Source organism: Sander vitreus, chromosome 9, assembly GCF_031162955.1.
Source record: "Sander vitreus isolate 19-12246 chromosome 9, sanVit1, whole genome shotgun sequence".
Lineage (NCBI taxonomy): Eukaryota > Metazoa > Chordata > Actinopteri > Perciformes > Percidae > Sander > Sander vitreus.
The window spans coordinates 4,968,033-4,993,333 of record NC_135863.1 but is presented as its reverse complement, the minus strand read 5'-3'; the positions used below and the strand labels follow the sequence as shown (position 1 = coordinate 4,993,333).

Below are 25,301 nucleotides of genomic sequence, written 5' to 3'. Positions count from 1 at the left end.
AATATATCTTTGATCAAATACAAGAAACCCATTTTGCACTGCTATGCAGAAAAGTCCTACCAAACAAATATCAATAAAAACTCCAACTTTTTCATAAAGGACATAAAATGGTGCCATTAATTACCATGCATTACTATAGTACCACATTGTGTTTTTTATATATATATATATATAAATTTCCCCCCCCCCCAATCATGACATACGTGTATGCGTTTGCTGGTTTTTCTAGTGGTGAACAAATAGCGGCTCAAATTATATTTTTTTTAACTAAAATTGACATGTATTGTTCTGATGTACTGTATATCAGACTTATGAAAGAGGAATAAAAGAGACATATTTAAAGTGACGTCTTTGTGTTCATTTCGTGTTCTTTAATAAATCCTTTGAAAAGAAATTCAAACATTTAACTTTGTTTTCTAAAGCATATAGAAATATATAAACATTGATTGTACATTAACTGTTCTTTTGAGTCACATTTTTCACATCCTGCAGAAACCTTTGAGCTCCACAAAGACAGCTTAAGCAGAACCTGAAGTGTCCAGACGGGGGTCCACTTCATAAATTTGTCATCACTTCTATGCAGCTGCCCTCTCCATCTCCCTTTGTCTGGTAACGTGTACAGCCGAGGGCCTCATGCACAGCTCTGCTCAGCAGCACCATCAGGTCTGCAGCCCCTGCCGCTCCCCTCGGCAGAAAGAGCTCCAGAGCACAGGTGGAGGCGTGCGGCAGATGCACACCTGACATGCTGGCATCCTAGAAAATGAATTCAAGGCGAGGGAAATTTGACATGAAGATTTATCTCAAAACAGAAGAAAACATACGGAAGCAAAGAAAGGCCGTGGTAGTTTTAATCTTACAAGCAACTTAATATCAAATTGTGAAATTCAACCACAAAAGAATACTTAAGATTTTAATTTGTAGGCTATACCATTGCCTTTATAGCATAATGAATATCTTACTTTGAAAAACCATCTATCTGAATTTATGCGGTTTGAATTCACCTCTTTGAAAGTCCAGTTTCAAGTTTTACAATTTCAAAAATGTTTTTGGGAGCAAGGTTCATGAATTTAGAAAAGACCAGTGATGGGAATAACGGCGTTAAAAATATCGGCGTTACTAAAGGCGTTCCTTTTTTCAGTAACGAGTAATCTAATGGATTACTCTTCCCATCTTAAAAGGGATATTTCACCATTGGAAAGATGAATATATCTTTAAATTGGGTCACTTATGTAGCAGAAATGTGAAAAAAATCTTTAGAAATTGGTGGCTTCTAGGCCGATTCCCAAGCGTCTACTCCCAAGCCACACCTACCGTTATAGACAGACAGACAGACAGTCAACTCAACTTTAGTGTGTTTTATTGTCATTTCAACCATATACACGAAACAACGTTTCACCGTTGCTCAATTGGTTACACAATTAAAATATATGAAAACGACATACGAAACAGGCTACATTTAGTGCACACGCATGATATGCTCCGTAAAGTTCAGCTAACACATAGCTAGCTACTAGCATTAGCGCTTGGTGGGCTGTATCACCGAGTATACAAATTTGCGTGTAATGTAGAATGGTCGGCATTTAACAGTCAAACTCCACCAGCAGTTAGCAGTTAGTTGGATACAAGCACCAGTCCGTGTTAACACATCCCACCTCCATTAGTCTTACCCAGCGATCCAGTCCAGTTTGTTGTCTAATGAGCAGACACTTGCAAGCAGGACTGATGGAACAGGTGGCCGGCTAACGTTAGTTTTCCACCCGCAAACTCGTTCAACGCTCCCCGCTGATGATGTCCCTTTATCGGCCAGAGGCTTCGAGCAACACCGCTGGTCTCCATAGCAGGCGGGCGAAGCTGTGTCGAGTATTCGGTCTGTAATAAAGTGTCCTGCATATTCTCCGATCTGTATCAATGTATACCGGTGGTACACGTGTGCGGTAGTTTGAATGCACATAATTGTTGTTCTAAAATTTCCTTCGGGATGAATAAATCCGTTTCTGCTGAGAAGCTAAGCAATGATTCAAGATGGCTCGTTTTAACCTTGGCAATCTCCGGAAGAAGCCGACATCCAATCCCATATGGGCTATGCGGAAGTAGTGGCTGTAGTCCTTTGCCTCTGGAAAAATCTATACCAATGACGTAAAATGACTATTTTTGCGTCATCGATATAAATTTTTCCAGACCCACAATACAGAGATCTCTCCTCTCAGGGGGACATGAGGGAGGGAAGCACGGTCATTAAAAAATACTACCGGGTTTCTACTGATACAAAGCTTAATGCTAAATCGGTGAAGTATCCCTTTAATAACACCGTTACCGTAACTGCGTTACTATAACTGAAGCGTTTTTTTTCCCATCAGACCAACTAGGTCTCTGAGCCGAGAAGCAAAGACTTTTTTTTACTGTTCTTTCTTGGTTAGTGGGCAGTGCACAAGACAAGCGCATAAATGCTGACGATTGGCTGAGGTTGAGTAAAATTTCATGGTAAGCCAATCAGAGGTAGAGTTGGGCAGATGTTCGAAAGCACACAATGTCGGACACACAACGAACACAAGCAGGTCAGTCAACTAGAGACATGTATGGCCGTGCCCAAATAATCCCAAAGTAGCCTTCTCTAATGGAAGCATGCATAGTCGGACACACAACGAACAACACAAGTGAGTCAGTCAACGAGAGACAGGTATGGCAAGCCCAAATAATTCAATTTTGCCCAGTTGTGGCCTGTTGAGGGGCAATAAATATCAAAAGTTCCAAAACATCTATTGTGTTATTTGTATCGATCCACTATATAAACATAATATCTACATACATGGCATTTGATTGAAGGCTAGTCTCACTTTGTCCCACAGCAACATTAGAATAGTTTAAATTTGTATACATTGTTTGTTAATAATGTATTGTATTAAGTGTCCATTTCATTATAATATTCAGATTTATCATAAATAATTGAACATGCACATGTATTTTAAGTTCCGTTAAAGAGGGGTGGAGGTGGGGTCACATTTGAGCATTTAAAAATGTACTTGAAGGGGCGGCCTCTAGCTCACCCAGTATAAGCGTGCGTTCCATGTAGGCCGAATCCTGCAGCGGCCCAGGTTTGAATTCGACCTGCGGCCCTTTGCTGCGTGTCATCCCCCAACACTCTCCCCCTTTCGTGTCTATCCACTGTCACTATAATAAAAGGAAAAAGCCCCAAAACTAATCTTAAATAAATAAATAAAAATAAATAAATGTACTTGAAAGTAACGCAATAGTTACTTCCTGAAGTAACTAGTTACTTTTATAATTCGTAACTGAGTAACTAATTTAGTTACTTTTTGGAAGAAGTAACTAGTAACTGTAACTAATTACTTTTTAAAAGTAACTTGCCCATCACTGGAAAAGACACATTGCAGTTTGAAAGTGTCCTGTTAATGACAGAGCAGTATGTATTTTATGTTTGTAGCAAGAAGTCTCTCTAAATGGGTTCAACATCAAACAAGATTTTTTTGTAATATGTTTATGCACAAGTATCTCTTCAAGAGGTGGAATGTCTCACTCTGTAAAAGTCACAGCTTTCAGTATCACATTGGTATGGTACTGGTTTCAACTGGGATTTCTACATGTAACTAGAAGTGTGGGCACCGTTTTCACAACATTTTCATATCACCTGTACAAGTGATTATCCGACAGATACCAACCTGGGAGTAAAAACGCAGGGAGATCAATCTTGGGAACCCAAGAGGAGGCAGATGATCAGCTCCAATGATGAAAGCAAGGAGGTCTTCAAAGGAAAGATCTGCCTCACCGTCTGAGTGTGCACAAGGACACATTTTAGTTTAAACGTTCTCATAGTAAACACTGAAACACTTCTATCATCGTAATGCCCCTTTAAACATTTTTATTATATCCCTGCCTGATATAAGAACCACAAGAGTCTTTATATTCTTCACTTTAATCCTCCATCCATCCCTCCGTTCCTACCGCTGATCAAGGTGAGAACTGTTTCCCAGTGTCCAGCTGTTGCCTCCTCAGCCACCCTCAGCTGGCTGTCTGGACAGCTGTAGCAGATGGTGAAGAGCGGTTTAAACTCTTCCAGGGTCAGAGGTTGCTGCTGTGCGTTCGTCATCACTGGCACAAACTCCTCCCAGTGGGACTTTACTGTATCCCACAATCCACCACAGCTGTTCAGCCCCTCTGTGAACTGGGAGATCATACTGGCCACCCTGAAGGACAACACAGGGCCTGAGTGATTGTCTCATTGGCTAACTATCCTGTGTTTTGCTAAAGAGTGAGACGGCACTATACAATACATTCATATCTTTCTTTGAAATTTATTGTGAAATTGTAAAAAGGAAAACAGAAAATCAGGCCATACAGAAAATACTATAAATAACAGATAAATAATAAAAACATGATTTTTCTTTTTCTTGATATGTCCAAAAAGGAGTGAAAAGTAGTATCTATCTGAAAATGAAAATAAACACTCTACAAACCACTGTATGGGAGGGGTGTGTGTGTGTGTGTGTGTGTGTGTGTGTGTGTGTCCGTCCAACCTGTGATAGATGTAATGTTTGACCAGGCGGATATAGATTGATGGTATTTCATCAGAATGGGCTGAATAGACTCCAGGGATCCCACAACGCGACACCCAGTCACACAGACTGGGAGAAAGCAGCTTCACATCAGTACAACTATGCAGCTACAAGAGGAGCAGAGGAGTGTTATTTGTGTGTGTGTGTGTGTGTGTGTGTGTGTGTGCGTTTACCAAACCGGTTTGGTAAACCTATTTTGTGGTCAGTTTCTCTCTCTCTCTCTCTCTTTAGGGTGGAACATTGTAAAGTAAAAACAAAAAGTCCTGGAAAACATTTGCTCATCCATACACATAAATAGATTTATTCAAGGCACAGAAAAGAATGTCTTCGTTTCATACCTTCCTAAAAGCCTTGTAACATAATTGACCCTTTGCTAAGCCCCACCCTCCTTAGTTACTGTTGCTACGCCTATCAAGCTTTCGCGCCTGGCACGTCCATTACAGTATGTATGCACCGGTGTCAGACATTCCCAAGGAGATAATTAGTATTTTTTTGGCAAACAGGTGAAATATCTGAGAGAGCAAGACAAAAAAGGAACTGCAGTATGCATTCGAGGGATGTATCCACGACATAATATGCAACCAATGAGAAAATAATTGAAGCTAAAGCCTATAGGTCATGCAATAATGCGAGCCGCCTCATACGCTGACCATTCAAATGGGAAATACAAATTGAGGAACAGCTATGTTCATGCACAGAAGGGTAGTGACATTTGAAAATAATATAATAATTATAAATCAAACAGCTTATCCATAAATCTTGTGAAATAAACACAAGACATTAGCTTGAACACTTTGGAATGATAACATTCTCCTGCTTATATTTTTAGCGATTAACAAATGCTGAAATATTTCAAAGTATGTCAGAGAGCCTCCGTCTTGCCTTTAATCATCTTAAGGATGGGTTAATAACAGATGTGTACCCACTCGATCGCTCTCTGGGACATGTTTTCATGCTAATCAAATGTGTTTGGAGCTTGAAACAAGCTAGCGCGGACCGCTGATTAGCTTACAACGCTAGTATTCGGGGCAGAAACACAGTAGCTCCCAAGACGGCGGCCACCTGTATACGAGAATGCGACTGTCTTTATAATCTCTTTTTAATAAACTGTCTGTACACTTACAAAGTTCTCAATGCTTTGGTTAACATTTAGGGACCCTCATTATGCTACCGTTGAAGTTTGGTGATATTTTGAGCCTCTTTAGTGGTATAGATAGCGATTTGTTTTTAACTTTCCCTGTGCCCCGAATACTAGCGTTGTAAGCTAATCAGCAGTCCGCTCTAGCTTGAAAACATGTCACAGAGAGCGTGTGGGTACACATCTGTTATTTAACCCTAGGTTCGTTTGGCGCCAGAATTGTCTTTATTTTATGTTCAAATATATGCATTATGAACAAAGAACAGTCATTATTTCCAAGCAATGCTGTGCTGAGTTAGCTAGCTAGCTGGCTAACAGTGTGTTCTTGCCTTGGAGAAAAGGGATGCGTTTCTGTTAATACTGTCGACATTTAGCTAGTTGTGAATGGGGCCTCCCACACTGCTTGATCCACGCCCGGCCTTTCTCCTCTTGGGTTTTAGGTTTCGGGAAGGGAAAAATTCCACCACCCTGTCCAAACTTTTAGGATACCGGGTATCGGATTTGCACAACGCTTCGGTGTACGGTCTTTCCCTCGCTCGAAAGCTTGACAGACCTCCCGCGCCTAGTTACGGTTGCTAAGCCACGATTGGCCTGTGGCGGTTTTCAGGCGTGGCTTAGCGAAGGGTCAATTGCGGCGCGACAAAGCGGAAAGAGGAAACATGAACAAGCTCCTGTGCAACCAGATGCCAGGACTCTCAGAGTGAGTCTCTCTTGTAAACTCACTGGGTTAAGAGGAGTTCTTTTATGGTGAATGAAAGGCTTGAGCCGACGAAGTAGCTCATCAAATCAAATTGAAGCATTGACGTCAATGCTGCTGCCAGTTCTGCCGTTGTTTACCCGTTTCTTCTTCTTCTAGTCAATAGAAAGAGCAACGTCGATAGCCTTTCCTCATTAGTGCCACCTCTGTTCAGGAGAAGACTGCAACTAGTGTCGCGACCACCAGCGCGAGTATAAATCATAGATCCCGTTGCTCTGGACGGAGACCAGTGAAGGATATTAGAAGCACTTTTCCGGTGAGCTCTGAGCGTTACTGCGCAGCCTCCAACTGAGAGAGACGACATAAATGTGACTTGAGCAACCTGTCTGAAAGTTGTAGCCGTGCGTTCATGGACATCGGAAAAACGTTTTTCCGAGTGAAAACATCATCATTCGCGTCACTTCCTGTGGGAATCAGAGGTGGGAAACTCGGGCCAGATTTTGCTAATCGAGTTTTCCAGTTGTTGACGCATTGTTGACAACTGACATTTGATGTAGGCGACTTTGGTTCACTGAACATATGACAAACTTATTTATTGTGGACAAACGCCTCTGCTGAGAAACATACATAGACATAACAGGTTTCAAATTATTCATAAATAGGCCTATGTATAAAAACAAAAACACCTTATCCGTGTCCTTTCTCGTTCGTTGTCCTGCAGATAATACAAACACACCTGTCCATGTGCTGTTTCTATGCTCGTATAAGAAAACAGCAGCAAATCCTTTGTTATTGTGGTCTCCATGTTTTCACACACCTGATGCTCTAGGCTACGCCCAACAGTTGGTGGCAGTCATGCAACAAGTTGTTATGGCAAACGCCAATACAACAGAAGAAGAACACGCATCCTGACCATCCTAACCATGTGAACGCTGGTAGTCGGAAAAACAACATAATCACGGGGGCGGTCCCTGTTATTCCGAGGTGGCATGAACGCGCCATAAGTCTTCTGGTAGTTGTGCTAAGAGAAATCTCAATAATTCCGAATATTGCAGAGCCGGAGAGCGTAGGTATATGTAAGGCAAGGCAAATTTATTTATAGAGCACTTTCTCATACACAGAGGTCAAGTGCTTTACAGGCAGAAACAACAACAAATATACAATTGAGATACAGGAGAAGACAAACTTGTAAAGGCGTAACATTTTAAAAACAAATAAAGTAATTAAAATACCATCAAGCAAGCCTAATTAAAAGCTCTGGAGGAGAGAACTTTAACTTTTTTTAAAAATGGTTACAGTTTGTGCATGCCTTAAATCCAGCGGAAGCTGGTTCCAGCAGTGGGCAACATAATGGCTGAAGGCCGTTTCACAACTCCTGGAAAGAACTCTGGGCACCACCAACTGACCAGTACCTGCTGATCTGAGAGACCTACTAGGTTTGTAGTCATTAAACATGTCGGCAATATATTTTGGGCCTAGACCATTGAAAGACTTGAAGGCAATAAGTAAAGCCTTGAAATCGATTCTGAATTTAACCGGAAGCCAGTGCAGTGATTTGAGAATTGGGGTAACGTGCTCTCTCCTCTTGGTGTTTCTGAGTATTCTTGCAGCAGCATTTTGGATGAGTTGCAGCTGTTTTATGGTCTTATTAGGAGCCTTAGTAAGAAGCGCATTGCAGTAGTCTACCCTACAAGTAATAAAAGCATGAATGATCTTTTCTAGATCATGTTTTGATACAAAGTTTCTGATTCTCGCTGTTTTTAAGATGCCAGAAAGATAACTTAGTTACCGCTTTAATGTGATGACCAAAATTTAGGTCTTCAATTATTACACCAAGTTTCTTGACTTTGGTACTCGTTTTTAGTCCTCTAGAGTCAAGGTAAGTACTAAGTGACAGTCTTCCTTTTTTGTTGCCAAACAGAATTATTTCTGAATTATGTCTTATCTTCATTTAGTTGGAGGAAATTTTGTTGCATCCACCGTTTTATTTTCTCCAAACAAAGACAGAGTCTATAGGAGCATAGTCATTTGATGAGAGTGCAAGATAAATCTGGGTGTCATCCGCATAGCTATGATAAGAAATCTTAGGGTGCTGCAGAGTGTGACAAAGAGGAAGCATATACAAATTGAATAGAAGGTGCCCAAGGATAGATCCTTGTGGAACTCAATATGTCATGGTCGTTGCATATCCCCTGCCATCTACAGTGGGGCAAAAAAGTATTTAGTCAGCCACCAATTGTGCAAGTTCTCCCACTTAAAAATATGAGAGAGGCCTGTAATTTTCATCATAGGTGCACTTCAACTATGAGAGACAAAATGAGGAAAAAAATCCAGAAAAATCACATTGTAGGATTTTTAATGAATTTATTTGCAAATTATGCTGGAAAATAAGTATTTGGTCAATAACAAAAGTTCATCTCAATACTTTGTTATATACCCTTTGTTGGCAATGACAGAGGTCAAACGTTTTCTGTAAGTCTTCACAAGGTTTTCACACAGTTGCTGGTATTTTGGCCCATTCCTCCATGCAGATCTACTCTAGAGCAGTGATGTTTTGGGGCTGTCGCTGGGCAACACGGACTTTCAACTCCCTCCAAAGATTTTCTATGGGGTTGAGATCTGGAGACTGGCTAGGCCACTCCAGGACCTTGAAATGCTTCTTACGAAGCCACTCCTTCGTTGCCCGGGCGGTGTGTTTGGGATCATTGTCATGCTGAAAGACCCAGCCACATTTCATCTTCAATGCCCTTGCTGATGGAAGGAGGGGTTCACTCAAAATCTCACGATACATGGCCCCATTCATTCTTTCCTTTACACGGATCAGTCGTCCTGGTCCCTTTGCAGAAAAACAGCCCCAAAGCATGATGTTTCCACCCCCCATGCTTCACAGTAGGTGTGGTGTTCTTTGGATGCAACTCAGCATTCTTTCCCAACACGACAAGTTGAGTTTTACTCTATTTTGGTTTCATCTGACCATATGACTTTCTCCCAATCCTCTTCTGGATCATCCAAATGCTCTCTAGCAATTTCCAGACGGGCCTGGACATGTACTGGCTTAAGCAGGGGGACACGTCTGGCACTGCAGGATTTGAGTCCCTGGCGGCGTAGTGCGTTACTGATGGTAGCCTTTGTTACTTTGGTCCCAGCTCTCTGCAGGTCATTCACTAGGTCCCCCCGTGTGGTTCTGGGATTTTTGCTCACCGTGCTTGTGATCATTTTGACCCCAAGGGGTGAGATCTTGCGTGGAGCCCCAGATCGAGGGAGATTATTAGTGGTCTTGTATGTCTTCCATTTTCTTATAATTGCTCCCACAGTTGATTTCTTCACACCAAGCTGCTTACCTATTGCAGATTCAGTCTTCCCAGCCTGGTGCAGGTCTACAATTTTGTTTCTGGTGTCCTTTGACAGCTCTTTGGTCTTGGCCGTAGTGGAGTGTGACGGTTTGAGGTTGTGGACAGGTGTCTTTTATACTGATAACAAGTTCAAACAGGTGCCATCAATACAGGTAACGAGTGGAGGACAGAGGAGCCTCTTAAAGAAGAAGTTACAGGTCTGTGAGAGCCAGAAATCTTGCTTGTTTGTAGGTGACCAAATACTTATTTTCCCGAGGAATTTGCAAATAAATTCCTTACAAATCCTACAATGTGATTTTCTGGATTTTTTTTTCTCGTTTCATCTCTCATAGTTGAAGTGTACCTATGATGAAAATTACAGGCCTCTCTCATCTTTTTAAGTGGGAGAACTTGCACAATTGGTGGCTGACTAAATACTTTTTTGCCCCACTGTAAGTATGACCTGAACCACCTGAGGACAGTGCCTGAGAGCCCCACCCAGTTTTCTAATCTATCCAGAAGGACTGTGTGATCGACATTGTCAAAAGCTGCAGTGAGATGTAACACCACCAGGACTGTCAAACTACCAGCATCATCATTCATGCGAATATCGTTTAGAATCTTTATGAGAGCAGTTTCTGTATTGTGATGTTTACAGAAACCAGATTGATTGCTATCGAGGATGTCATTTTTTTGCAGGAATTCATTGATTTGATAAAAAGCTACTTTCTCGATAATTTTGCTTACGAAGGGTAGATTCGAGATAGGCCTGTAGTTGTTAAGTATGGAGGCATCGAGATTTCTCTTTTTCAGAAAGGGTCGGAAATTGCAGTTTTCAAGGATGCAGGGAAACTGCTTGTGAGTAACGAGCCATTTACAATAAGCAACAAATCCATTGCAAACGCACTGAAAACTTTTTTGAAGAAACTAGCAGGCATGATGTCTAGAGAGCACTGGGATGGTTTAAGATTCAGCACGATTTCTGTGAGTGTTTTACCATTAATAGCATTAAATTTAGACATAGAGATCATTACTTTTGTATGGGATAATAAAGTGTCAATATTTCCGGTCAGAGTGGAGCTAATACAGAATCTTATGTTTTCAATTTTATTTCTGAAGAATTCAGCAAACTCCTTACATTGTTTAATTGAGACGAAGTCAGGGCAGGACTGCATGGGCGGATTAGTTAACCTATCAACAGTGGCAAATAACACGTGTATTATTAATATTAATAATTCCAGAAAAGTGGGACTGCCTCGTACTGCGTAGCACAGTGTTGTACTGACAGAGTTTCTTTGTAGATCTTCGTTCTGCCTTCCTGCATTCTTTTTTCTGATTAGCTACTGTCAGGGCATTTCTCCATGGGGCTTTCTGTTTACCAGACCTTATTTTACTCCTAACAGGTGCTATGACATCAAGTACTCAGAGTATTTCAGAATTAAACTGATTGAGATGATCTTCTACAGACCCAGCTGCTGTAATTAATTTATTAGATACCAATTCCATGAAAGTAAGACTGGTGTCGTCAGTAATATACCTTTTTGTTACTGTAAGGAGATAACATAGGCACAGGCTAATTACTGCTAACTAAAATGCTAGTTAACATTAGTAATTAAACTTAAACAGCTAATGTAAGTCGAAACTACCTGTGAGCTTCTCCTGTACTATACGGTAATTCCTCTACTATGCGACAGTAAGTCCCGTGGTTATGACACAATCATTAGCCTATTTTTACAAAAACGTCTACTATGGAGCCATAACGTGAGATACAAGGTAATGGAGCCTTTTATACATTGTCATGTTTCTTAAGAAATAAACAATGGACAAATAAAGTCTTTAAACGCTTCAGATGTAAAGTTATTCGCTGTCAAAGTGACGTCAAAATGAATGGCAGTCAATGGAATGCTAATGGGGGATGAGTGCTTGTTAGCATCAAAAGGGCGCCATAGGGTCTATGCGTTAAGAGGAGAAGCTTACCCCCTTGGTATAAATAGTTAAGGCGATTCCATGACGTCACATTTGCGCTTAATGTAAAACACGCTTTAGTGTCTTCATTAATTCATAGATGTGTTTTGGACGTAACATGCAATAAACCAATCAATGTCATCTCCCATTCCCTTTAAAAGCCAGGCGCGTTTGTACCTTGGCGCATTGCTATTATGATGGTGGATTTGCACTGTAATATTTGTATTCTTTTGCATGTTTGTGTGCTGCTGCGCTTCCGTGTGTGTGTGTGTGTGTGTAACAAGCATATTGTGCACACGCTGTGCACGAGCCTAGGCGCATTTTATTACTTTGCTGTTAAAATAACAATGAAATGCTGCGCTATTGACTTTAGACCAGGTTTTTGTTGGTCAATGGCGCGATCACTTCCCACTGCCTCAAGATAGCAATACGCCAAGATTTCACCTGAACACACCTCCCTGTAAGACCAGCACACCCATGGGCGCAAAGATGGGCGCAGGTGCATTTGCTATTTAAACGACGTGGGCGCTGGACGGGAAATTGACAACTTCGACAGTCTTAAACTAGCAAAGACACTTGCGTTGGGCTTTGCGCTGCACCGGATGCAAGGTACGGCCCTTATTCTTGTTGCATACTTCCCTAAAAGCCTTGTAACATGACCATGTTGCGTGGAAGTAAGTTGGGTTTGAAAGGCTATTGATTATAGTTTTATATTAAAATCTTAAACTGAGCAGTCACATAAATTAAAGCAACAAAAAAATATATATATTTCATCAGTGCGAAGTCTGTGAGATTCCTGTATGTGTTTGGGTTACCTGTTTCAGTCGGATCTGTGCTTCAGCATCAACAATGTGTCTCCAGTTGAAGTTCTCCAAAGATGGATTCTGGCCACACATCAACTGTGAAAACGAAATACGATACAATGACAAAGGGAATACCAATGTGCAAATACAAATCAATACAGTTGCTAAGCATAATGTAGAAAAATAATATACTATATGTAAAGTATACATTAAGGACACACACACAAACAATTAACACTACGTTGACATATTTTCTCAATGCAATCAGTGGCAGCATATACTGTGTATTTATTTATTCATCATTTACTCAAAAATGAGCACCTGCTTCTGAGATTCAGAAAGAGAGGCTGAATAGGCCTGTTACCCGTGAGGAAGTGACAGAGGCTATCGGTGACTTACAAAATAACAAGGCCCCAGGACCTGATGGGCTGACCCCTGAATTTTATAAGACTTTTGGAGAACTGTTGGTTGACCCTCTTCTTAATATGCTATCCCATTCCTTTGATTCTGGGGCTCTCCCTGACACTATGATGGATGCAAACATTTCCCTAATTTTAAAGAAAGGCAAACCAGCAGATGAATGCGCCTCCTACAGACCAATGGCCCTGCTGGACGTAGACCGAAAATTATTGGCTAAAATTCCGGCTAAGAGGCTTGAGGGTATCCTTCCAGATTTAATTTCGGTGGACCAAACTGGGTTCATATTGGGTCGTAACTCGCGCAACAATGTAAGGAGACTATTGAACCTCATACAGTATGGTTTAACGTCAAAGGCCAAATCTCTCGTCATCTCCCTTGATGCAGAGAAGGCCTTTGACAGGATTGAGTGGCCCTACCTGCTGGGTGTTCTTTCAAAATGTAACCTTGGTGACAACTTTATTAAGTGGATATTTCTGCTATATGCTGCCCCTCGCGCCTCTGTTGGCCTGAGGTCTTTCCCGTTCTCGGTAAGACGGGGCACTAGACAGGGTTGTCCGGCCTCGCCACTTTTATTTGCCCTTGCCATGGAGCCCCTAGCAGAGGCCATTAGAACTGATCCTTTGTTGACAGGCATTGAAGTGGGCCCCACATGTCATAAAATCTCACTCTACTGTGATGATGTCCTCCTTTACCTAAGCAGTCCTGAATCTTCTATCACACGGGTTGTTGACATAATTAACTCCTTTGGCCGATTTTCAGGCTACAAAATTAATTAATTACTCTAAATCTGAAGCTATGCCCCTCACTTCTCATGTATCTTGGTCTCCGCAATGCTCCGCCCCTTTCCGCTGGTCCCCATCCGGTTTTGTCTACCTGGGCGTACACATTACTCAGCCAATTTTGTACCTGCAATTCGTAAGATTAAGGAAGACCTGGCCCGATGGACGGCTTTGCCACTGTCTCTCCTAGGTAGGGTGAATCTTATCAGAATGACTATACTTAAAAAAAAAAAAAAAAAAGGCATGGCATGAAAGTTGGAATCAAAGTAGCAACCACGAGAATCTCGAACATAACTGTAATTAAGGAGACTTTCTATCTACATAAGAGACGCATGCACACTACCTGGTAGAGGGCAGGGTGTAGACAACGAGGTCCAGGCCCGCCCTGAGCCAAAGACCAGCCAATCAGAACACCTGCTTCGTAATACTTCCCATCTTCAAGAGCTGCGAGGTCGTAGGTCAACAACAGACGCCCCGGAAGACCCTCAAATACAGAGCTTTGCTGCAGCTCCAACAAAGTCAATCTGTGTTAAAAATGTAAAAATGTCAGGAATTCAAACAAATTAAACAATTATGCCTTAATGATCTGGTGTAGAGTACCATTATAAAGACTGAGCATGTGATCCCTCTCTAAAACATTTGTGCTGAAATGATAAATTGATTAATCAGTTAATCCAACATGAAACGATTTTAGTAATTTATCAATATTATATATGACAATGTTCTGCTCTCCTTTGATTTATATCATTGTAAATAAATCAAAATTCTTTGTTGTTGTGGACTGTTGGAATTGTGGCATGTCATTTTATAGACTAAATTATACTAAAATAAAATCAGCAGATTAATTGATAAATGTTTGTTGTTGTTCATTGTTTGTAACAATCCTATCATTTTTGCGATGATAATCATTTTGCAAGCAATGTCTCCCTCAAATTATGTAAATGTCAAACATATTTATTCATTTTGGATCTCAGACTAAAATCTAATCAAGCAAAGAATATAAAAAAAGTATTAAATGACATTCATTCAAAAAGAAATGCTGCGGGAGTGTAGGAAACCAGAGAGTGTTGAACGCTCATCTATAACAAGGTAAACAATCATAACCTGAAGAACTCTCTGAGAGGTCCCTTGTAGCCGTCAGCCTTCTCTCCACTGAAGGAGACAACGGGTGTCGTCCTGAAACAGAAGCCCGGCGTCTTCACCATCTTCAGAGCGCTGTGGAGCAGCCCCACCTGGATGTGGGTTTCTTCACCTCGATCCATGTTCTCCTGTCTGAACAGTTTCAGGATGGAGTCCAGGTCGAGTGTGAACTGCACACCACAGAGACAGGTTTTACAGGTATGAGGGGATACACAGAGGAAATGATGTCCTTCCTGTCCAGTTAACAATCATAGAATTTCTCAAAAAGTTGTATTTGTTATTTTTCACCTTCTCGGTAGTACTGGGAACACAAGGCTGGTTCTGTCTTCCTAGCTGATTGTCTTTGTCTGGGCAGCTCTCTGGGCTGGCCTCCAGACAGAACATCCTTACAAGAGACAACACACATATATTCAGGTAATTGAGTAATATGCTTCCCCATTTATAAGTTTTAAATGTTTTTTCGCAGGCTGATGCTTTCTCACATGTTCACCATAGGTGTCTTGCTTGCTGACTTCGCCGATTCTGCCTGTTGAGAGAAGAATATTTGAATTGTATGCACTGTGGAAGAAATATGTAAAAGTTAGAGTTTAGTTTAATATGTACTTAAAATAAACATTGAACAAACTATTGTATTGCATGTAATGCATGCAGATCCTGCATAGTGCATTCAAACAGACAAGACAAGAGCAGGATCTGGCTAGTCCACACAGCATTCCGGGATGGGAGAAAAATGTGCTCTGGTTTATTGGAATTTCTTTAAACCAATCACAATCATCTTGGGCGGGTCTAAGCACCGAGAAAAGCCTCTGTGGTGCTGCAAAATAGCCTCAGGAATGTGGAATAGTGGAATGTGTACGTTCAAAGGTTATTTTAGTTGTGCAACAGAAAACTCAGATTGGACAGATAGTCTAGCTAGCTGTCTGGATTTACCCTGCAGAGATCTGAGGAGCAGTTAACCATAGTCCTCAGAAAGCCACCAGAGTTTAAAATTACAACACAAAGGAAGCCCAAGGTAACGGATATCCAGCCTAAATGACTGAAATTCCGGCGGAATTTCTGTCGGCAACGGAGCAATCCTGGAAGTGGGTCGTCAAGGATAGTCAAGCCTTTACATATACAGCTGAATCACTTTAAATTGAATTGATTTGCAATTAAGTTTTGGGGAAGATTTCAAAAAATGAAGTGAGAATGGGTCACAGAAATTTACTTTTGGTAATCATTACTTGTGAAAGTATTATTGCAGATACAAAAGCCTCCACAACTAAATCAAGCTTGAAAGAGAAACACGGAGCAGCTGTGGTTTACCTGAGGGTGGTCCTGGTGGCTCAGGATGTACAAAGCACCATGTCCACAGGTCCTGAGTACCTGCTCCCCAGTCCAGCCCTCTGCAGGGGAGTCTGGGACAAACAGCACCCTGGAGCCCAGTACACACTGTAAACCACACATACCATCAGATATAAATGTACCAAAATGTTGAAGAATTGTAGGAAACTTGCCAGATTCACTGTCAGAGTTCTGATTTACTTAACCTTGTCGAAAGATAAACATAATCCTAGAATAAATCTTAATATAGTCCCATAAAACCTCCAAAGAAAGAGTGAACCAGTAAAATATAAAGTCAAACTAGCTCTCTTATAGGGATAAATATACACTACACACACCTGCAGATATGTGAAAGAGAACCTTTGTCCCGCCCGTTTTACAAACCGCCCCTGGAAGAGCGTAGCCAGCCGACTCTCCATCTGATCGGCCGACCAACCATTATCAATGGTGATACGAGCAGTCAATCCATTGGCCGCTAGAGCTGCTCGTTCTTTGCCTTGTGGCTTACTGTGTCTGAAAGAGCAGAAAGGAATATTTACTTCATTTATATACACTTTTATTGGATGACAGCATACTTATACACATCAGCAATTTAGAAATACGTCACCGGCATGTCACCAGTAGAGACTATGGTCACAAATTAAATTGTGTACATGTGTTGCCGTAATCATTATTTTAAAAAGAACACACATGCTGTTTAAGAAAGCATGAACGCATTTAGCACATTTTAATGGCACTTTGCCTAATAGATATTTTGGCTTAGTGGTGGCACTGGAGAATTGTTCACATTGTTTGCAAATTGAAGGGAGTTGATCCTTTAAGAAGAAGCATGAACCTGCTCAGTAAATTTAATTTCATTCTGACGATAAGCATTGATCCTGGTGGGGCAACGGAGAAACGTATGCACTAATTGTGGCACAATAGAGGAAAAGTCGGGGGTCAATGCAAACATCCGGATTCATGCTCTCAGGAACAAGAATATCCACAGAAGATTTCAGGGAGAACTGCCCTTTGGTTTCCATAAAATGAATGGACTACAGAGCTCTTACTAAGGCAGTGATGGAGTACTTGAGTCCAACTCGAGTCGATATTCTCTAACCTTGTGACTCGACTTGGACGGTTTACTGATTATGCAGACTCAAAGATTTATGAAATTGAACTCAAGCATTCATGAAATAGTTCTATGAAGTTTCTGACTACTCTTATGTGTAATAGGCAGGGATGGAGTAATTGAGTCCTGGACTTGGACTCGAGTGTGACTTGAGTCGCTATTCTGACTCATGACTCAACCTTGAACTCAGGTTGACTTGCATCAGCCTCTTCATGTGACTTGGACTTGGCCTCAAACACTGGGGGACTGGAGACTCAGACTCGACAGTTGGGGACTCAACTTCCACAATGGACGGTTAAAGTTTAAGGTTAAAGGGTCACAAAATATTAAGAATCATCAAATAAAAGACCATAGCTGCATCTCATGTCGCTTATTTGATAGCTCCTCGACTCCCCGGCTGAACCAGAAGTTGTTCTGGCCCTCCTCGGTGAAGGCCGTCTCAAAGCCCTTATTTCTACCCCGAGGATCGAGGAGGGATCGAGGAGCTATGATCGAGGATACACGAGAGCAGCCTTCCCGGAAGCCGTGCAGCTAAAGTAGTTGCTAACTCCGCCCAAACAGCTGACGTATTCATGCGATGCTTCAGAGGAAAGGACGTCTCATCCCTCTAAAACACAATTTGCTCGTTGCCTCTCTCCTCGCATGATTTCCTTGCATCCAGTGGCGTTTTTTTGGCATGGGCGAACCAGGGGCGTCATTTTTTTTTATGACTCATGGGGCGGCACGAGCCTAAAAAAAAATCCTCGAGCGGTTTTCTACTGTATTATCTATTATTTCACCGTGTGGGGAATTGGCAAATTTGCACCCCTGCTTGCTGAGAAGGTGCCGTGCACACAATGCACAGAGAAGCGGCGTGAGAAGGGGAAAGGGGAGGGGGGAGCGGGGGACAGTTCACCTCTGGGTCAAACGGGTTGCTGGGCATAGGCGCCGATACCGTTGGTGCTCCGCTTACACTGAGCACCCATGAAGCTGATCGCGGTTGTGTCAGTTAAACTTTTCATCTCCAATCCTGTCCTGAGTTGAAATAGAGCCTACTTTACAGCTTTATTATCGAGTTGATAGGTGTGTGTGTTCGTGTCGGCCGTCTGAAATGCAAACGTTTGACTACTTTTTTTTAAAAAGGGCGTGCGCCCGTGATCATTCAATAGGGGAGCAGATTTCATACGATAACATCATTGATGATTTTGCATCAAGGAAGGCCAGAAAAGGGTCTCGCCCTGGGTGTAATTCAATGTATTGCCCCTGCTTGCGTCTAGTCCCTCCCACTGAGGATGTAAGGGGAGGCAAGTGGAGGACTCGAGGAGGCAATTTAAGAAACATGAGATGCAGCGCATGAATATCCATACCAGAGTTCAAACCAATATGGCTGGTTAAAATATTCTGAACTAGTCCCAACAAGCAAAGACAATCCACTTATTCTTCATTACTCCACATAGAGCTTCTAAGACGGATGGATGGACAGATGGTCTTACACAGCAACACCACCTCTCACCTCTCCAGCTGTGTCAGGTAGTGTCCTCTGGGTAGACAGACCACATCTTTGACCACCAGTCCCATCTTCTGCGGAGTCAGTTTCTTCCACTTGAGACGACTAGCTTTGTTTAGGGACGGCTGCAGCACACAGTACAACATCACATGAAATGAAGCAAACAGAGACAGGTAGATTAGACATATTCATAAACCAAATTAACTATGTACACATACTGCATAAAAGAAACTTGTACCAAACTGAAAAGAAAAAAAACTCACAATACATCTTACAATTTAACAGGAAAATAAATGTTTCTAGCAGGAACAAGATAAAACATTTCCACTGAAATAAAGGCAAGTTTCATACGGTCTCCATATTTAATCAATAAAATGACACAGAGTTTAAACTGATGCAGACAAAATAACGTCTCGCTAGCCCAAGAGGTTGCAGTGTGGATATGTCTTATTTTTTGACAATTTGTACAATAAACAAGTAATCAATTAAAAAACAAATAAATAAAACAAACCACAGGCAACAGTAGTTATAAGCAGAATAACTGCAAAGATTTAGCAAAAATATCAATAAAGAATGAAAGCACATGATAGATAGGGCAACAGAGTTGACTGATTGATTTATTGAGTAAATATAATGTTTGGTTTCAGTCAATCCCTATTGATAGATAGGATTAGTGCACAACAAACCTCTGTATTGGCCAATACACCAAACCTGATAAAATTCTTCTTTAACCGATTACATTATATTATTGAGATAAAAGTCGGTGGTTACAGCGACCACCATTTAACAAGATAACATTGTTTCAGGCTCCATGTTTGTTTCCAAGTTGAGACACGGAAATGTTTTGTAATTTTCTGATTATCAACTTTCTGAAATGACTAAATAAAACCTAAGGTGACATACCAGGGTCATTTTGGAAAGATCAGCTGATTTGACTATTTTATTTTTAGTCTCAGGCATTTTGAGGGGTGGAAACACCTGCATGGAGGAAAAGAAAAGAAAAACATGGGTTAATTTGGTCAAAAAAAAACAAACAGGCAAAACAAACCCCCTCCTAGAGCTCCTCACAGCTGCTCAGCAGAGTTTGTATTTCATTCATACGCTGTAATTTCCACTCCTTTTCCCACATTATTACAAAAAGGTGGCATGGGATGCTCTTTTGCATTGTTGCTCTATAGATGTATTTATTTATTTACCTAATTACATCGCTCATATCACTAACCTCCATTTCTATCTCAATTTCCTCCATGAATGGTAGATCAGGAGGGCAATGCTTGGCCTCTGTTTTGGGCATGGCAAGCTGCGTGGGTGGGGGCTGAACCTGCACCTCTGGTTCCTCTTCACAGTCGGGGACATGAGGATGCTCCATGTGTCTCTGGGTTTAAGAAGAGGAAGGGGAAGATGGTGCATGCACATACAGATAATGATGAGCCATATGGAGGAAGCACACTGGAAGAATGGCATTGCATTTTAGATTGTTGCAACAGTCTTTTGATCATCGCAAAACCATAACATTTTCAATGAATGTACATTTTGTATGCGACAAAACATGACTACCTTGGTTTCTTGTTTCAGTCCTTGTAAAGCACTTTGTAATTTTGTACTAAAACATGGTTGTTATGGTGAATCTTAATGGTTAAAAGGCCACTTCACCCAAATCACACACACAAAAAAACATTTTCCTACTTACCCCTAGAGCAACTTTTAGTTTTTTTACCACTTAAAACAAAAAACTGCTTACTACTCAGAATATTTTCCAGTAATTTAAAGTAATTCAAAAGATTAAAAGAAAATCTCCAAGAAATAAGCATACTTTGCTGTTTTTTCTGTTTTCATATACTCTTAATTACAGTATCTTTCAACCTCTCATATTTGTCTTGTGACCCCCAGGTTCATTGTAGACAGTTTTTAGTTAACCAACAAACAAGATAGTGAATATTTACTTCTGTTCCTTTCATGTTGAGGTGGTTTCAGAATTTTCCAAAAATCTGGGCAAATACTTAGTTTAATTGTGATTTAGGGGAATCGATCCGTTAATGTCACTATCAGTACTTGGTTTAATCAAAACATGGTTGCCACAATAAAAATCATCTGTCTGCTAACTCACATGGTGGCACATGAACTATAGGAGGAAAGGAATCAGCACTAGTTCATGTTTTAACTACAGTTCCTTGATCAAGTTAAGTGACTGTTTACATACAGAATTTCTTCTGTTTATACAACATCAGTCTGAAGAAATGCAGTCATGCTTACCTGCAGAACAGGCTATTTGGAATTTCAATGACTTAGACAAGGCGGTTACTAAACACAAATACATTAAATACCAGTCTGATTTACAGTTAATCGTGTAGTTTTAATTTATTCTTGTTCAACCTGTATGCCCAGTTGCTGTGATACAGAAGACACACCTTGTCAAAGCTCTGTTCTTCCTCCTCCTTCGGTTTTGATGTCGCCACGCGGGGCTCCTCTGAAGAAAACTGCTCCATCTCAATGTTGTCTGTGCCGGCCAGCAGCGCCGCCTTCCTCTCGCTAAGCTTCATCCTCTCTAATACAATTTTACAATATCTGCTGTAATTCTTACTTTTTTAAAACTGTACTTGTCATATAAAATCTCCTTTTCACTCTTCCTTCACTTAAAACCTCCCTGTCTTTTCTCTTAGATCCTTGTCCTTTGGCCTTAGCTTTCCTCTGCTCTTTCTCTTTATTTCTTTTTATCTCCTTGATCTGTTGTCCATTTTTATAGTTTTAATGCCTGGTACTGCCTGTTATTTCCTCTCTACACTCAGTTAAACCTTTCAAATATATTCCTGAGGTGATGGTGGCCTTCCAAACATCTAAACAGCTGAGCTCTCATTACCTCAAGCTGAAATCTATCCAAGTTTAAAGCTCTGATTGGCTCAGAGTTGTGCTCTTAAGATGTGATTTGTTCTGTGGACTGTTCTGAAGCCCTCATTGGTTGAGAGGATTTTAAAACGGCTCTGCTTGGTCTGTAGTGTCTTGTTGGAGCTTTTAAATTGTTGATTGCAGTTCCTACATGATTAATTTAAGTGATTAAAGAGTCTCAAATGGCTTATGGAGTTTACAGAAGGACAGTTAACAAGATTAAAAATCAATCAATCACTTAATCAATCAACCAACATCACTTTATTTAGCCCTTTCCAGCAACCAAAGTGTTTTACATCAAGGACCAAGAATAAAAAAGTAACATACAGTTACAATGTATAGTGTATGAATAGTAGAAGATTGAAAAGACAAATACAATGTCATTAATCAACCCCTCTTCACACATCATTTGTGGCCTGTTTCATCATTAACCTGATGATTGAGTCACTTTTGATTTTAACTCCATAAATAAATTGAGCTCTAAAATGATCTACTTTAGTCTCTTTGCTAGTCAAGGATGATATATTTTTTCAATTTTATCAAACAGCCCAAAACAAGTGACAGCTGAATTACTTAAGTTGGCAAACTTCAGCAGGAGCAGATACTACGCCACAGTGATCTACTATCTAATCATGTTTTTTCCCTGGGTCAAACTGAAAAGTGTTTGTTTAAAGTCACAGCTTATTTCTCTGGTGAAAATGTGTTGATTCAACAAAACCACACACCGAATGATCTGTAATCAATGTGTCAGTCAACTGAGGCAGCAGCACAAGGAATCTTTGCCTATCAGCAAATTCATGCACTCAAACTCAAACCCACAAGAAACTCAATTAATAAACTATTCTTTACTAACTTACATGAGTTTCACATTAACCAGATGAAGCGTCATAAGCAGGAATCAACGGTTTCCTCGATTTTATTATTAAGAGAAAGAAACTTCAATAAAAGGTTAGAGGAAGCAGGAAGCTGTGAGTACTTGCTGCATGAGTGACAACCAAGAGCATTTTTCTGGCTTAATGACAATGATCTCACATGACACGGATGTGACAATATAAATTATGTGGTAATGGATCCCATAGCTCTGTAAAGTGCTTTAAACTTACTGCCTATCTGATACAGGACTAGTTTCAGGACTACAAACGGTAATACATAAAAAATAAATTCTCATTGAAGCTAGACATTAAAATGTTACAAAAATTAAAACACATCACAATAGTAATGGAGAACACAGTCAGAATTACAAAGCAATATCCACATACAAACATGAACTTGCAGGGAAACCGAAAAACTATTTTTGATTCATATCTGTTCTGCATGACCTGCTCTACTGTATATACTGTCGTCTGTTCTGTGTATCCTGCAAATTATATTTAGGGTTAGGGTTAGAATTAGGTTATGGTTAGGGTGAGGGTAAGGGTTAAGGTTAGGCATTTAGTTGTGATGGTTAAGGTTAGGGTAAAGGGCTAGGGAATGCATTATGTCAATGACGGGTCCTCACAAAGATAGTGAAACAAACGTGTGTGTGTGTGTGTGTGTGTGTGTGTGTGTGTGTGTGTGTGTGTGTGTCAGTCATGCTAGCAGGTGATGCTGGCTGCAAGTCAAGAGGTGAGGCAAGAAGTAGAATGCCGTGCCGTCGTCAGGTATCAGTTCCAGGAACTCTGTGGGGCTCGTCTCCATGGCAACCACAACTAGAGTCTCTGTTGGCATGGAAAACGGCCACGTTAAAATCCCAAGGTCAAAACATCACATCACAACAGACATATGGTCTTTTTTATTGATTCCATGCAGTGTTCTTTCTTGTCAAAAACAGGTGCCTACTTTACCCACAATGCAACTTGACTTGCAACTAAACCTATAAAACTAATTTGATGTGTAATAGTGGTGGAGCTGCCCTTTAATAGTGTTAATCTGTTGGCTTGTATTGCTATAAAAAGAATTAGATTGTACGATATATTTAAATGTCATATTTTATGTATTTAACTAATCAATCTTGTCTGTAAATACAATTTACCCTGGTGAAGGTCTAAATGCTGTTTTAAATCTTCTCTGTACTGCCAGAAATAAACTAGAGGTGAGAAAATATGTAATCCTTTATCTATTTATCTGTTCTGTTGACTTAAAAAGTAATCAAAGTAGTATTTAAATATACAAACCTAAAATTATTAGCAGAACCCAACTTTGTTACAGTGTCTTCAGTGGAAATAGCCCTGATTTGGTTTCCTGACCTTGTTAGGATGTCCAGATTTTTGTCAAACCTGCTCAATATTTTTCGTAATCAAAGGGAGCCAAATTGTCGTTTTGGCCAATGTCAGGTCAAAAATGACTCTGTGTAAATATGAGATGTCCTTTGCCAAAACTATGTCAATTGGCCTTTAACTTAAAATAAAGTAAAATGGGCTACTTTTGACAGACTACCTTTGAGAGCAGCCAATAGGATGCTGTTGTCTGCTGCAGCTCTCGTCCTGTTACAAAGCTCTGGGAGCAGCTTCTGCCACCATAACACCTGCAGAGATTAGACAAGACAGAAAGGGTAATACTTCTGATAATCATCGTCTAAACTTCAAAATGTACAGTCATGGAACAGAGTAAGGGCAGAGTGAAATAGTGACAAACTTCACAGTTCAGTGTACTGCTCAGTACAGACCATGTGTTTGTCTTGTAACTGGTGGTTGGCGTAGGCTATGATGGCCTGAGGACATCGGTCCAGCAGCTTTTCAATGCTGCTGTCGTACTGCCCTGTTCTGGTTGTGCAGAGGAGGTGCAGGCTGAAGCCCCATAGTGATTCCTCTGACAGACGCTCCATCAGAGGCACGACGGAGCCCACGGACAGGGACGGACCACACAGGAGAGACTGGAGACAGACCGATCATGAATCACAGTCTTTGTCTTATATTTAAACAAGATGAAGTCAAACGTTTAAAAAAAATCATACCCTTGCTCAATTTAATACATTCAGAGGTTTTGAGAAGAAGACTTATTTTATTTATTGACAAATTACCTGCAGTTTGTATAGCGCCTCCTGGTGTTGGGAGCTGGTAGTTTGAGCTGGATTGAGAACCGTGAGCCACGGGTACAGGGCACCGTAATGGGAGCACGAGTTCATCTGAGACACCAACAAACATGCAGGCCACTGTTCATATCAATTGATTTCTGAACATCAAGATATTTATACACAATCATACTTTTTAGCAGTAGATTTAGGTGGTGGTCAAACATCACAAGGCATTTCACGATGGTCTGACAGAAATGTACCAGATCGTCTGCGCTCTTCAGCGGCCTGCGTCTCGAAGGGGCGTGTGGTTCGTTGGGGTGTGTATCCGACGTTGTGTTTGTCAGTCGGTCAATGTAGACGGACGCCAGTCGGAACAGAAGTTCCTGGATGACGGCTTCCTGTGAGGAGGCCATGAGCATCGCCTCCCAGAAATCCACCTGTAAGCAATTCTCACAGCCCAGCTCCTAGAACCAAAACACACAGTCACACACATATATGTTTTTACTGCTATTCTTTTCTAGATCTTTCAAGGAGGATTGATCAAAATGGACTGATTAGGACACCTTGTTTTAAATAATCTTGTCTGGTAATGTGACAATCAGTAAGATAATAGTAGTTCTGGCCTCGTAGCTGTGAATTAATAGGAGCCGGTGACACACGG

The 25,301-nt window shown here is 40.9% G+C and overlaps 2 protein-coding genes across 5 annotated transcripts in view; both read right to left on the bottom strand.

The window, feature by feature from the left end:
* Nucleotides 1–237: 237 nt before the first annotated feature.
* Nucleotides 238–21,577, bottom strand: LOC144523099 (uncharacterized). The gene is made up of 15 exons (XM_078258414.1): nt 21,174–21,577; nt 19,988–20,140; nt 19,669–19,743; nt 18,772–18,890; nt 16,507–16,681; nt 16,151–16,276; nt 15,328–15,371; nt 15,134–15,230; nt 14,810–15,015; nt 14,049–14,229; nt 12,519–12,602; nt 4,533–4,678; nt 3,961–4,202; nt 3,678–3,787; nt 238–753 (listed from the first exon to the last, which is right to left on the bottom strand). Exons 1-15 carry the CDS (start codon nt 21,303–21,305, stop codon nt 556–558), a joined length of 2,088 nt encoding a protein of 695 aa, XP_078114540.1. The 5' UTR covers nt 21,306–21,577; the 3' UTR covers nt 238–555.
* Nucleotides 21,578–21,886: 309 nt separating this feature from the next.
* hps3 (HPS3 biogenesis of lysosomal organelles complex 2 subunit 1) overlaps nt 21,887–25,301 on the bottom strand; it is a 19,340-nt gene continuing 15,925 nt past the window's right edge. For all 4 annotated transcript variants that reach the window (XM_078258408.1, XM_078258411.1, XM_078258410.1 and 1 more), the window contains 5 exons: nt 24,901–25,104; nt 24,647–24,751; nt 24,293–24,499; nt 24,064–24,151; nt 21,887–23,345 (listed from right to left, as the gene is read on the bottom strand). In XM_078258408.1, coding sequence (XP_078114534.1) covers nt 23,218–23,345; nt 24,064–24,151; nt 24,293–24,499; nt 24,647–24,751; nt 24,901–25,104 — 732 coding nt within the window. In that variant the 3' untranslated portion in view covers nt 21,887–23,217. The remainder of the gene's footprint in view (nt 23,346–24,063; nt 24,152–24,292; nt 24,500–24,646; nt 24,752–24,900; nt 25,105–25,301) is intronic.

Excerpts from the sequence above, each read along its gene's own strand:
- LOC144523099 (XM_078258414.1), bottom strand. The coding sequence starts at position 21,305 with ATGAAGCTTAGCGAGAGGAAGGCGGCGCTGCTGGCCGGCACAGACAAC. Across the intron at positions 19,744-19,987 it reads AAATTGAGATAGAAATGGAG|GTGTTTCCACCCCTCAAAAT; the intron begins GTTAGTGATATG and ends TCCTCCATGCAG. Across the intron at positions 3,788-3,960 it reads AGTTCTCACCTTGATCAGCG|ACGGTGAGGCAGATCTTTCC; the intron begins GTAGGAACGGAG and ends GTGCACACTCAG.